Consider the following 14,579-nt stretch of genomic DNA (forward strand, 5'->3'; position numbering starts at 1 on the left):
GGAAGCCCTGAGCAAGAGTTGGCCAGAAGAGGAAAAAGGCCATTTCCTAGTAGGAAGGGAGGAAGGTGATGAAAGGGAGTGCCCTGTGAGCTGACCTGGGGCCCAACATCCTCATAGCAGACACAAAAGAGAGCATCACAATAATGAGTATCAGGTGGCAAGCGGTGATGGAGTGCCCAGTGGCAGAGGCTTGGATAGATTACTTCCCAAATGGTCCAGCCAGCCCACAGACAACTGGGAAGAGCACCAAGTGGGGTGGTCTAAGGGCAGTCTGCAGTGAGTGTTTTTTTCTGTTATTCCATCTCTTTAGGGACTCCAAGAGAGAGGCACACCAAAAGAGAAAGGGCAAAGGGTTGATCTTTGTGCAGTGGACTCAGGGACAAAGAGCATAGTCTTTACTCTTGAAATCCACAGCCTTGCACAGCCAGAAGAGGGGTTTTTGCTAATGTACCCTCACTTTCCAAACTTGTGTTTTTTCTTCTTTGCCCTTGAGATCTTGCTATTAGTATCATTAACATATAGAGAGGACTCCTGCCACACTGGGATTCACCTTTCCACTAAAAAAGGGAAAAAAAAAAAAACCCAAAACCAAAAAAAAAAAAAAAAAACCCAAAAAACAACAACAAAAAAACAACCCCACAAAGTATTGTATTTTAATGAAGTCCATGGCCATCCAAGCCAATCATTACAGAGGATGTCATTTACCATGCACTTAGCTGGAACTTAGATAAATAATAATAATTTTTAAAGTTTGTAGATCATATTGAACTTGGCTTAATAGGCCCTCTTTCCAAACCTCTGAAAGGATGGCTCATAAAAAAGTAATTAGTTTATATAGACTGTCAAGGTTCATGGGGGACAGCTGGCCTTTGATGCCTCTTCTGTGATTACAGGCAGCTACAAGATAATAAAATTGAGCTCTGAAATCATGCCAAGGTATTCAGTGATCTCACACTGGACACAATGCCAAGCAGAATGAACTATAAATGCCTGCTATACTCCTCTTCTTTGCTTTGGAATCTCAAACAAGTCTAAGACATTTAGGACTTACATTCATAGGCCCCAAATTCCTATTAAAGTAAAACCATTGACCTTACAAATTCATGTCCATAATTAATATTTGTGATGAGCTCCGATTCCAGGTCTATTCAATATGGCCACTGTTGTAATCTGTGGAAAGGGCTTCTGGACAAGGGATTTGAATAGGTATTAACTTGTCTAGGCTTGGCTATTAAACGGTCCAATTACTGACAGTTGGAGCTGGTTTTCAATCTTCACAGATTTCACTGTGATGATCACAGGTTATGGCTTTTTAAGAGGATTTCTTCAATGCTTTCAAATTCCCTGCTCATTCTTAACTATGCTTCCCCCTTACCTGAACATTCTTGGGGTCTTTTTCCTCTTGTAGCTCAAACAATGTCCCTGCCCTCAATATGGAAAGCCATATTAACAGGTGGTTCTCATTTGATCTCTTTGATTTCCAGGGATAGAGACATAGTCACCTCAGCAGAGAGTGAAAATGAGTGCAACAATGAGGATAATTTCATGGAAATCCAAGATCACCTGGAAACCAGGACTACTTGGGAATGGAGCAAGAGGAACCATTTAGACCCTTCCCTCCAGGCACACCTACTTCTCCCTGAGACCAGCTGCCTCACCTCAGTCTGCTGACAAAGGTCTCCTAATTATGATCTGCATGTGTTACAGAAACTTCATTCAGAACCCCCACAATCCCTCATGGTCCCTTAGCACTCAAACAGGAATACCATTGGCCTGTGTGGCCTTTCCTACCCAGGTAGCAAGTCACAGGCTGTAAATAGTTTATTCACTGGTCTCCTTGAGCCAGGTGCCCACTCCAGGTCCAGTCACAGTTAGGGAGGGGTCTGAGTCACATGGCCTAGAATTTGGCCATCAGGGGCAGTGAGTGGGAAAGCACCATAAACATGTTTGCATCATATTTGTAAGTAAGGCTATAGATTTGGAGTTCCTGATACGTCAGGATGTGTTCAGGCTTGGTGTTTTGATGTCTATATTCTCTGAATTGTTTCTTCAGTAGAAATAAAGGTGTGTTTATTTCACTCTTTTGTATTTTCTGGTTTATTGTATAAGGAACCTTGGCTTTGAAGTGAGGTTTGACCCATTGTGTTATGCTAAGGCTGGACAGAGTCAGAGACACTAATGAAAGTAGGAGTGTTCCCAAGGACTAAAGCCAGGACCTTGTACCCACTCCTGCTGAGTGCACTAGTTTGGAATAAAACAGAACCAAATGATGGTGAAAGAGAACAGTGCCTAACAAGGAGTAGTACAGGATAGTGGCCTGGGAGCCACTCCTAAGAATCACCCTAAACATGGAGGGACATGGCACCATTTCTCCAGCAGGATCTCAGGATTGCTGCAGGCCAGTGAGTCACTGCTGTGTGCCTCCCATTCTTCTCTTTGAAAAGGAGCTTGTTGAGGTTTCCCCTCCCCTGGAGGGATGTGGAGAAGATAACTTCTCCTTCTAGCTCACAGGGCTCTGGATCAAGAGACCTGCATCCAGACCTGTGTTGGACTGCAAGCCAGATGTCATGATTAGATGCAACTTTGGGGGATGCTAAAATGAAGTAAGCATATTTTACATGAGGAAGAGGTGTGGACAGTTGTAGCCTAAGGGCAGGCTGTGACAGAATGACCACACAGATGACCCTAACTTTTCACCCCTCTTTGCCCTTGGTAGTCTACTCCTGTACTGACTCTGGGCTTGGCCATATGATTTGTTTGGCCAGTGAGGCAAATTTGTCCCAAGGAGCTTGCCAAAGTGCTTGCATATATCTGTGCTCTTCATGCTTTTCTGCGATCACCACAGGGAGATACTCAGCCTTGCCTGCCAACAGGCTTGGGCCAGCACACATGGGAGAGAACAATGTCATCCCAGCCAAGGCCACTCTAGACCAGCCATTCTATAGCCTACTCACCAGCTGCCCACAGATACCTGGACAAGCCCAGCTGGTGCTGGCTGAGCCTGCTCACATTAGTAAAGTTGTCTAATCAACAGGTAGACTCCTAAGAAAGAATTAATGTTTCTGCTTTTTGATGCTCCAAAGTTTTGGGAAGCAATTTAGGTATTGCTGTGCAAGGTGTTGGAATTTACATAACCTGGTTTACCCTCAGTATCTCCTTCTGTAAAATAGGAATGATGATAATGCTTATTTCAGAGGAGTGTTGTAAAAATTAAATGATATAGTGTGTGTGAAATACCTAGTACAGTGCCTGGTATATAGTAAGTGCTTGATAAATGTTAGTTAATTTTCAGTGTTGTGTGCAAGTTGTTTTTTTGTACAAGGATATAAGACCAAGGGGGCAAGCAGGGGCTGAAATCCACCTCTTTCTCCACTTGCCAAGTTGTGTGCTCTAGTGTGGGAGAGTGTCCATATGTTAAGAAAGGATACCTGTTTCTAATTTTCACAATTACCATATGGGTTGGCACCAGTCCTGCTATTATTATTGGCTTCATTGTTCACTTTTTATTAGTACAATACTGCTATTAACTCAGAATTCCAGAAGACTTGAAATTCCTACCTTCAAGGGCTTTTCTCAAGCAATCTAGTGCCAGTACATAAGCTTTCTATCCTAGGACTCCACATCTTTCCTATTGGGCTGATCAACTCACTCTAGTTTGCCAAGATCTTCTTGGTTATAGCACTGAAAGTCCTATGTCCCAGGAAATGCTCAGTCCTGGGAAAACCAGCATGGTTTGACCCCCTGAACATCCCTCAATTTTCAGCCTGACAGAAAATGACCCACAAATAAACTCTGGGTCTCCCTTAACTATTAGTTTGAACAAGAGCAGGACTTCATCAGAGTCCTCTCAATGAGAAGATCAGAGGTACAGGTGAATAGCCTCCTATGTCTAGTTAGACTATAGAGCCCAGCCCCTCCTGTGAACATTTATCTTGGACTCTCTTGTTCCTTCTCAAATGGCCAGTTCTTGTTCCTGCCCTCCTTCCTCTGTATCCTGGCTTCTAGTTCCCCCTCCAGCCATCCTGAGAGGGTATCCCCCTCAGTGCCTGCCTTTGACCACTGAGCACAAGAGGAGCCCATGTGACCACACTCATAGGGGACCCAGCTGCTGCCAAAGATCCCTGTGCAGGTAAGCTTCCACAAAAAGGCCTGGGACATCCAGATTAAACATGGAACATAATGGAGAAGAGGTGAACATTAGAATTTTTCAGATGAGAATGGTCATCCTAAACTTACCTAGACTAAGTTGCCATGCAGCAAAAATACACATGACCTTCAAAATGAAAGAAATGAAAACGGTAACAACAAAAGACCTGGTGGCAGGCAATATGCAGACAGCTTTAGGGACACTGAGAGAAAGTCTAGGGTGGGAAAAGAAAGAGGATAATTAACAAGAAGAAAGAAAATTCAGGGCAAAGGCGCCAAACTCATGGACAACAGAGAAGTTGGGAAGCTCCTCATTCTCCCTCCAGCAGAGCAGCTCCACCATAGAAAGGGGCCACCTCTGTGGCAGGACAGATGTTCACTTCTCTTCTCAGCAAGGCTAGCGTTTTGTGTTCCTGGCTCCACGAGCCCAAGGATTATATGGAAGGCCCTGTCCAGTGCTAAGATCTGCCTCCTGAGCTTCTTGGCCATCAGCAGATAGGAGGAAGGAGTAAAAAGTGTGAAATGGAAACACTGGAGTGAATGCAGTGCTCATGGAGGGATAACCAAGAAAGGGACCCAAATATGTTCCCAACCCCAATCAATCACTATCAAGGCTGGCAGCTGCCAGACTGGTGGAAGGAAGAGCAATACTTCAATTTCAGAGTGATGGATACACCAGGTCTTTCTTTCTCCCAGTGTGCCTGGCAGACCCCTCCACCACCACTGGGACCAGGACCACAGGTATGGTCCAATAGGCCTTGCTGCTCCCGGGAACTACAAATGAATGCTGTCATGGCCATCCTCCCCAGAGGACATAAGCAACAGCTTGACCAGGTCTTCTGGTTTTTTTACTAGTAGCTCTGCCCTCACCCTGCATTTTTTTCCCAGTTTTAAAGCAATTTCTGTATTGCCTTGCTAAGTTCTCAAATCACACCTTGCCTACAACTGGAAAACCTTAGATGACAATCACTACAGTGAAGGAGAGAATTCATCACAGGGATGGAGGCCTGAAGCCCACGGAATGGGCATGGAGGGCTCTGCCACAGGCTGTGGATGGGTGTGGGAGTCAGTCCAGCTCTTACTTTCCATCTATTCTGAACCCCACCATCTGCTTGAAAATTGGGTGATCACAGTTCATGTCAGCAAAAACATCTGACAACAGAATCTCAATCTGTCACTGAAAATAGAACACATCTGTTTTTTTCACTCACTATCTATGAACTAAACCATAAACATGAAATCCTGACTCCTGTTTGTTTAAGAAAGTATTTCAAACAAAGTTGTCCACGGCAATGTTATATTTTTTAAGTAGAAAAATACTATAAATGACCTAAATATACAAAAATGATGGAATGGTTAAATAAACTACGACAGGGCTATATGATATATAATTATGTCTTCTACTCTTAAGTAATATTTTAAAATATATGTTGGTCAGCTTGGAAAAGGTCTATGAAAAATGAAAACACAAAAACTGAACCATGCGTATGATGATCCAAATTAATAAGAACTGTGTATCTATATATGAATAGAAAAAGGTCTAGCAGGACCTTAGGAATGTGGCTTAATTTTGTTTTATTCCTTATTCATTTTCATAATTTTCACAGGTACTCTGATGAATAGACACACTGGTCCATGTCTTTCTGGTCCTGTTTACTCTTGATTCTCTTTCTGTGAGATCCAAGGCTGTAACCCAGATTGTGGATTCCAGAGAATCCACAGTTCTCTGCAAGGACTGCCACAGACTGACTTCTAGCTGAGGCCCAGAATGCTCAGAGACCAGAGTAGACCAGCAGACACCCTTCCTCAGGCCCACAAGAATGACCCCCACACAAACCAGCTGGAACACAAAGTCCCATCTACCGTGAGGCTGACACAGATGCCCCTTCTGTTACCAAGGTCAGAGCTCAGAGGGCCATGGAGCAGGACAGACTGAAGATGGTGGATAGTCCTGAGGTGGCTGGGGGAGGAATGAGGCCAGGAAGGGATTATTCTATGGTGTTCTACTTGGTACTCAATCATAGGCCTCTCTCATGGTTTTTGCCCCTGCTATGAACTACCTGATTTTATTTACATTTTTCTTTAAATTGGGGCTTTAAGGGTGCCTGAATGGCTCTAGGGGTTCAGCATGACTCTTGGTTTGGGCTCAGGGTCATGAGATGGAACCCCGTGTCAGGTTCCAGCTAGGCATAGAAATTGTTTATCCCCCTCCCTCCCTCTCTGCCCATGACCCGCCCCCTTCACACACAGGCACATGTGCTCTCCCTCTGTCAAGTAAATAAAGAAGTGGAATCCCCCACCCACAAAAAATGGGGGTTTTAAAAAACCCAAATGAATTTATTAAAAACAAAAACAAAACCTGAAAAGCCAACAATAGTTGTCTCAAAAAAAGAAAAAGAAACTTAAAAAAAATATAACACATGGACGGGACTGGAAGAGATTATGCTGAGTGAAATCAGTCAAGCAGAGAGAGTCAATTATCATATGGTTTCACTCATTTGTGGAGCATAACCAATAGCATGGAGGACAAGGGGCGTTAGAGAGGAGTAGGGAATTTGGGTAAATTGGAAGGGGAGGTGAACCATGAGAGACTATGGACTCTGAAAAACAGTCTGAGGGGTTTGAAGTGGCGGGGGGGTGGGAGGTTGGGGTACCAGGTGGTGGGTATTATAGAGGGCACAGCTTGCATGGAGCACTGGGTGTGGTGAAAAAATAATGAATACTGTTTTTCTGAAAATAAATAAATTGGGAAAAAATATATATAACACAGGATGGTACTGAAATTCTACTTCATCAGTATAGCCTGTGGAATGCCTTGAGAGAGCACTTGTTCCTTCTTTGTCAAAAGGAGACATTAGCAAATGTTTGAGAAGTGTTGAGCCTCCCAAACTGCCTTTCTCCTTGATATAATCAGAGACTGGAGAAGAACTTAAAACGGAATGACCTAACATGGGATTCAGCACTCTTTAATGCTACGTCCAGGTACCATGTAAATCCTCCACTCCCAAGGAGATATGTATCCCACACTGGACAACTCGCAGGGAGGAAGAAGGCTGGACTTGGAGTCTGAGCATCTGGAATTGAGGGACAGGGCTGAGCCATCACCAGCTAGGTAACCTTGAATAGTTAACTAATTTTTTAAGTCTCAATGCCCTCATTTGCAAAACAGAATCATGATAGCTCACCTTCTTGTTCCACAGAGTTGGTGTAAGGCTTAGATACAATTCTGTGTGTGCCATAGCTGGCACATATGTGTGTGTGTGTGTGTGTATGCATGCATGTGTGTGTTTATAATAAAAGGGCATATGATTTACAGTAATCTAAATGTGGATCTTGCAAATAATTACTCCACAGGGACAGGTTATGGGTGCAATTTAAGGAAATGTGTTGCTAACAAAGAGCTCTAGAGTTCGGCACAATTCTCAAACTACTTGTCTACATTATTTAACTTACTGCCTCCGCACTGCCATGTGACCAGTCTGGGCAACATAGCTTGATGGGTGATGGCATGAAGCCTTTAGAACAAACTCCAAACTCACTTTTCTCATTTCTTTAACATCATTATCACAGATTATAATCACAGAACTGTAATCAGCCTAAAATGAATAAAACACTGTGGCTTATTGATGATACCAAAAATTACACTTACTGTAATTACTCTCATTTTTACCATTGCTAGGATTATCAGCACTGTGACATGCTAGACATCTACTGGTGGCCAGGAGTGCTCTAGGCACTCAGCAGTTATATCTTATGTAATCCACATACTAACCCAGATGTACGATGTTTACCCCCATTTCAAATATTAGTAAACCGTCCCTCAGAGGAGTTCAGTAACTTATCTGAGATCATACAGCTAGCAAATGACAGACCCTGAATATAAAGCAATGTGTGTCTGGTCAAGCAGGGTGTGTGGCTGTCCACACCCTGCATTCCCTTCCCACCAGAAGACACGGGGGCTGCACAAGCCCTTGGGGAGGATCCCTGCCATCAGGGCTAGGGGATCTGAAACACAAACAAGGACCCTGGGCAGGTTCATGAATAAGGCTGGCAAACACTGAACAGAACCAGGAGGGTGAGCAGAGTCAAGCACAGGGAGGGGAGAAGCTTCTGCTGCAACTAGCTAATCAAACCAGGCCAAATCACGTCGCAGGCAGTTTTCCAGGCAGCCTTCAGAGAGTCACCCAGCCTGAGAAGCCAGCCAATTATGCCTGATCATTCTCTGTTGCCCTGTCCTCACAAAAGACAAGTCCAGACTGGCCCAATGTAGACAAATGAACCATTCTATTATCTCTGAAAGGCAATCTAATTCCCTTCAAATTTAAAAGTCTCCACAGTTTCCTAACAGGCCTCGGTGGGGCTCATGTAGAAATTAATAAGTTCACAGTGTGCTCAGCTTGCTTTCATTATCATTTTTTGCCATGCAATGGACAGGATTTTCATTATCACTTAAGGATTTTCCTGGATCTGAGTCTCTAAGAAGGTCATGTCCACAGGGCACAGACACTAGGTTGAGAACTAAGTTAGGTCTAATGGACTTGACTGAGGTCTGAGGGAGTATTCACTGACTAAGAGTTGACACTTCTAGTAATCAGGTGAGGCAGGAATCAAAAGGAAACATCACTGGACTGAACTCAAAGCAAGTGGTGAAAATTCCTGGTTTGCAGTCCCAGCGCATGGCTGGACTATTTGGGATACTGAGCAAGCTGCTTGGCCTTTCTCTGAGTTGGTTATCTCCTCTACAAAATGGGCAGAGAAAAGAATATGGGGAAAAAAAAAACACATGAACTTATTAAGCTTCTATTATATCTTGAATCATTATAACATACATCATAGATACTCTTTAAATTTAATCAAAACAACAACACTGGAAACCTTGCATTATTTTACAGATGCAGATGGTGAGGCTACTGTTATTGGTGACTGCGGTCAGTAAACCACACCATTAGAATAAGCCATACGGGGGCTAGGGAATGAGACCAGTGTGGTGAGAATGGGACAACAAACTTACACAACTATTCTGGAAAGCAATTTAACATGTTTCCGGAACTTTCTTATTTATTTATTTATTTGTGGAGTCAGACTCAAAACTTGAACTCTCGACCCTGAGATTAAAACCTGAGCTGAGATGATGAGTCAGACATTTAACCAATTGAGCCACCCACATGCCCTGTTTCTGGAACCTTAAAATGTTTGACCAATTAATTTCAATTCTGGAAATCCACCCAAATGATAGAATCAGAAACATAAACGCATGATAGTAAAAAAGAACTGTAACAGACAAATTGCCTATCACCTCATACCTGTCAGAATGTCTATCATCAAAAAGACATGAAGTAAGTGTTGGTAAAGACATAGAGAAAGGGAACCCTTGTGCACTGATGGTGGGATTGCAAACTGGTATAGCCATGGAAAACAGTACAGAGGTTCATCAAAAAAACTACACCTAGAAATACCACATGTTCCAGCAATCCTACTTCTGGAATTATATCCAAAGGAAGTAAATTCAGGATTTTGAAGAGATAGCTGCATGTCGATGTTCACTGCAGCATAATTCACAATTTCCAAGATGTGGAAACAACTTAAGTTCTGTCAATGGAAAAATGGATAAAGAAGATGTGGTATATATATACAATAGAATGTTATTTAGCCATGAGAAAGAAAATCTTGCTGTTTGTGACAACATGGATGGGCCTTGAGGGCATTATGGTCCATGAAATTAACCAGACATAGGAAAACAAATACTGCATGATCTCACTTACATATGGAATCTATATGTGGAATCACTTATATTACATACATAATACCACTTATATGTAGATTCACTTATATGTGAAATTGACTTTAAAAAGCCATTTCACAGAAACGGGGAGTAGAATGGTTGTTACCAGAGACTAGAGGTGGGGAAATGGGGAGGTGTTGTCAAAGGGTAAAAACTTTCAGTGATAATATGACTAAGTTTTGGGCCCCTAACGTATGGCATGGTGATTATACTTAACAACATTGTATTATATACTTGAAAATTGCTAAGAGAGTATGGGAGACTATGGACTCTGAAAAACAATCTGAGGGTTTTGAAGGGGCAGGGAGTGGGAGGTCGGGGTACCAGGTGGTGGGTATTATAGAGGGCACGGATTGCATGGAGCACTGGGTGTGGTGCCAAAAATAATGAATACTGTTATGCTGAAAATAAAAAATAAATTAAAAAAAAGAGAGTAGATCTCACATGTTCTCACCACAAAAAAGAAAACTGCATTATTATTTCATAACTGGAGAGCTAGTCATGGAGGAAAGGAAATGGTAATACCAGCACTGCACAATTTTGGAGTTAATTCATGCATACAATTTATTTCATTATTCAAGAGTTATATTGATCCATGAATCAAAGTCATAGTGTTCAGAACTGTCCATCTTTATTGCAAGAATTTACCATTATACTAAATCCTGAGAATTAAAGATTGTATTCTTAATATGTGGGAAAAAAGAAATAGTGATTATTTGAGATAATGAAGGTTTAGCTAACACTACAGTGGTAATCACTTGCAATATAGAAGTTTATCAAATCAGTACATTGTTTGCCTTAAACTTTTACAATATTATATGTCAATTGTATCTCAATAGAGCTAGAAAAAGAAAGAATGGTAAACTACAGAATATTCACTGAGAAAGACATCATGTAACCATTTAATCAGTTGCAGATTAATATTTAATAAAATGATGTATTTTCCAAAAAATGGTATATTTTCATTAGTTTAGTGGGGAAAATAAATTATTAGAATTGAATATGAGGTGTGATCACAATTTTAGAAAAAAAAGTAGAAAAATGACTGGAAGGAAATACACTAAAATGTTAACAGGGGCTCTCTCTGGGGGTAAGAAAACATATTTTTCATACTTCTCTGTTTCAACATATTTTTCACATTTTCTACAATAAAACTTATTGTCATAATCAGGAAAATATATAGTATAAGCTATTCTATATCCCTGAATTTTCATTTATAGGCAAAATGTGATCGTGACTTTTATTTAACTGAATGCTATTTTACAAAGGAAATTTTTCTTAAAAATTTTTTTTAAAGGGAGGGAAATCACAAAAGAAATGAGACAGAGAAAAAGTGACTTGGACGAGACCATCTCCCAGAAAGCTTACAGCTTGCCTCACAGGCCAAACTGGAAATAAAGACCAGGGGGAAAGGGGTGGAAAAACTGACACACAATACAAGAACAGTTGATAACTGGGTGGGGGGGGGTACTAAAAGCTGCAGTTGACTTCCAGAACTGATGGAGCTGGGAGATACGAATTTTTCAATTTTATGAGAATGATAGGGATCTGAAATAAATCTTCAGTATTTTCTTTTTAAGATAAATGTTTTAAAATAAACGTCTGCAGCATGGATGGATGGCTAGTGCCTGTGTCCTGTCTTAGAGCTGGTCATAAATAACACTGAGAAAAATAGCTTTGACCATTCCAAAAAGCACCTTTATTTTTTACTCTTAAGAGCCTGGAAGATTATATTTTGATGCATTAAGTTAGATTTCTTTTTATGCAGCTGCAAATATCAAGAGGAGCATAAAAATTTTCTTCAGATGGAAATAACTACTCAGGGCTTGGCTTAGAAGCCAATCTTAATTTCCAGATGTGTCTGAAAACCAGTGGGCACATCTAATGGTCAGAATACAAATACAAGTTTAAAGGAATTTGATGGATTTATGATTGTGAAACCCTTTGCGAATCTTCAGGTGAAATAATTAATTGTTCTGCTGCCCAGTAACCAAGGAAAATAAGTAACTTCTATAAGTCCAAACTTACAAATATCAGTTTTTCTCAAACCGCCCCCACCCAATTTGGGTCTGTACATTAAGGAACTTATAAATTTATGGTGGGACAACTTATTCAACAGCTTCAGTTTCCTATTTCACTATTGGAGGAGAACAGGGCTATGCTGAGGGTAGACATAATAAAGAATCAGACATATCCTTCATCTTTAAAGTCTTAGGTTCACTACACTAAAGTGAATTAATGGCATGTATTTACTTCCTGTTTGATGTGTCATTTTTTTTTTCCGGTTATGTTTTAAAGAGGAGTTACACACTTGAAAATAAAGGTGAACAAGAGGACCTGCTTGGTGGAAGGACCTCTGCACACAGGCTGTAGAGAAGGGTTGAGGGAAGCCAGGAGCACACGTTCAATCTAAAGAGGGAAACCATGACTCAGCCCTGCATTTCCAATCTGGTTCATCAAGATAATCCAGAATCCTGTCTTTTTATCCTAAATCTCCCACTTTTTAAATACTATCTCTTATTTTGTTAAGCACATTGTGCATGCCAAACCAAACAGTTCCAAGATCCAAAGAGTTTTGCCAGTGTTTGTTTTAAAACCTCATTTCTAGGGGGTGATTAACCCTAGTATCATCTAGTTATGTCCAAGATGGGAATGCATTGGAATATTCCCAGTCTGGCAAAGAAGGTCTAGGGAAGACAACTCATCTTTTGTGGAAAAGACAACATGGAATTCACACTTCCAAGTAGAATTTTGTTGAGCTGGGACCTCTGAGGATGGCTGGAAGATGTATGGAAATATCCTAATTCTAAACACCAAGGAAGTCACAGTTAGGTGCCCTTGGTGGTTATCATTCTACATAAAATAAAGATAAAGCCTTCTTGTGAGAGTCAAGATATCTTCCCCATGCCCTGCAAGAATGCTTATGAGTTTATCTTCACATAACGCTGAATTTCCCCGTTTAACCCACCCCCTCATTCCTTACTTTACAATGTTCTGTAATGAAAAAAGGGCCTTCATAGAGCTTATCTCTTAAAAGTGTGAAAGAGCCAATTTTTTTCTGCCCAAGTAGCTCATAATGTAGCAGATAAACTGTCAGAAAAAATAGACTTCATCATGGTGAAAACCTTAGGCTGGCACCCATCTATCATAAAGCAATCTTCTAGAAATCTTGAAAACTTTCATTAAATTTCCTGTCTTTCTCCTGACAGTTATAAAATGTTAACAATATTACTCATGATGCAGGCATCTTCAGAAATTCTTTGTCCATTCCCTCCTCCCCCTACCATCAGCCATCCCCTTTTCTTCACCAAAATCTGTGGGAACATGAGACATAGCCATATTCTTCACACATCCTTCTTGAGACCTGGCGCTTGCAGGAAGTTAGAGAAGGAAGTAGTCATAATTTTGATGATAATGAGAAGACTCTCTAGGTCCAAGCCACAGAGGGCAAAATGGCACTGTGTTCTGATTCTTCCACCAAAGCCACACCCACTCTGAAGCTTGAGGGTACAGCCCTGTCCCTACTCTTAGCAAATATTTCCTGGTCCTTTTTTTTTTTTTTTTCCTTTTCTTTTGCCAATCTACCAAGCTATAAGTCTTCACCTGTCCTTGATATATGTGTAGTGGGGACAGTGGGTCACATACTTAATCTGTCTACAGGTTATCTTTCTAGAGGGAAAATTATTCCCCTATGGACCTTACTAGCCCAGCTTTTCCATCTCCAGAGGCCACTGTAGCAATATACCATCTCTTAGAAGAAGAAATAAAGGTCTTGCCCTGGAGGCAATACCCCAGAAAAAAACCCATAAATCAGAAATCAGAACCACACCAGATATCAGAACTGTACCAGCAGTCAGAAGAGATATACAGCTTTGAAATCACAGGCTGATCTATGAGACACACAGGGGAAGATAACAGCAATACAGCCGGAGCCTGCACTCTGTGGAGGCTTCCCAGCATGCCTCCCAAGTGAGCCAAGCCCAACCGCAGTAAGCTACCATCTCACCTGCAAAAGGAACTGGTGCGTCTTTATCCAGGGCGACAAGTGGTGGGTCCAAAATGACTGTGTCATTGTTCTCAGTTATGACTCCGTGATATGAAGTCTCGATCCATGGTTTATGCTTGTTGACTAGAACACAATGGAAAAACAAAACAAAGGTTGACTTTCGAGATCATCACTTGAATAGCTAATCCACAATAATATTAATATTGCACATTTGTTCACTCATAGGCTCTCATTCGACAACCACATGAGAGACATAGAGCATTAGTTAGTTCCATTTTATACCTCAGTAACCTTTAGAAAAGTGAGATTCAGAGAGAAGCTCAACAATTCATGTGAACACAAAGAAAGTCAGGGCAGCACTGAGACTCAAACACATTTTTGGGCTCTAGACCATGGATCTTTCACCTTACCAAAATCCCATTATTTCTATTTCTGGATGCCCAGTATAGATAGCTACTGTTAAAAACTAACTAAAAGCTTCAATTCTTCAATACTACTGTCTATTAATAGATATTTCAGGGTTAAAGTCCATTATCAATCAACAAACTAGCAGATCATGGCTGTGTGCTTGAATTTCTGACCTCAACCTAATCAGATCCATCATCACAAATTGTTACTGTATTTCATATATACACCTATCTGTAT

At 41.2% G+C, this 14,579-nt stretch overlaps 1 protein-coding gene across 1 annotated transcript in view; it reads right to left on the minus strand.

Moving 5' to 3' along the window:
- CLSTN2 (calsyntenin 2) overlaps positions 1–14,157 on the minus strand; it is a 403,373-nt gene extending 389,216 nt beyond the window's left edge. The window contains exons 1-2 of the mRNA XM_044254829.1: positions 14,154–14,157; positions 13,935–14,057 (exon numbers count right to left, since the gene is read on the minus strand). Coding sequence (XP_044110764.1) covers positions 13,935–14,057; positions 14,154–14,157 — 127 coding nt within the window. The remainder of the gene's footprint in view (positions 1–13,934; positions 14,058–14,153) is intronic.
- Between the last annotated feature and the right edge of the window lie 422 nt (positions 14,158–14,579).

The sequence above is a fragment of the Neovison vison genome, chromosome 6, assembly GCF_020171115.1.
Source record: "Neovison vison isolate M4711 chromosome 6, ASM_NN_V1, whole genome shotgun sequence".
Lineage (NCBI taxonomy): Eukaryota > Metazoa > Chordata > Mammalia > Carnivora > Mustelidae > Neogale > Neogale vison.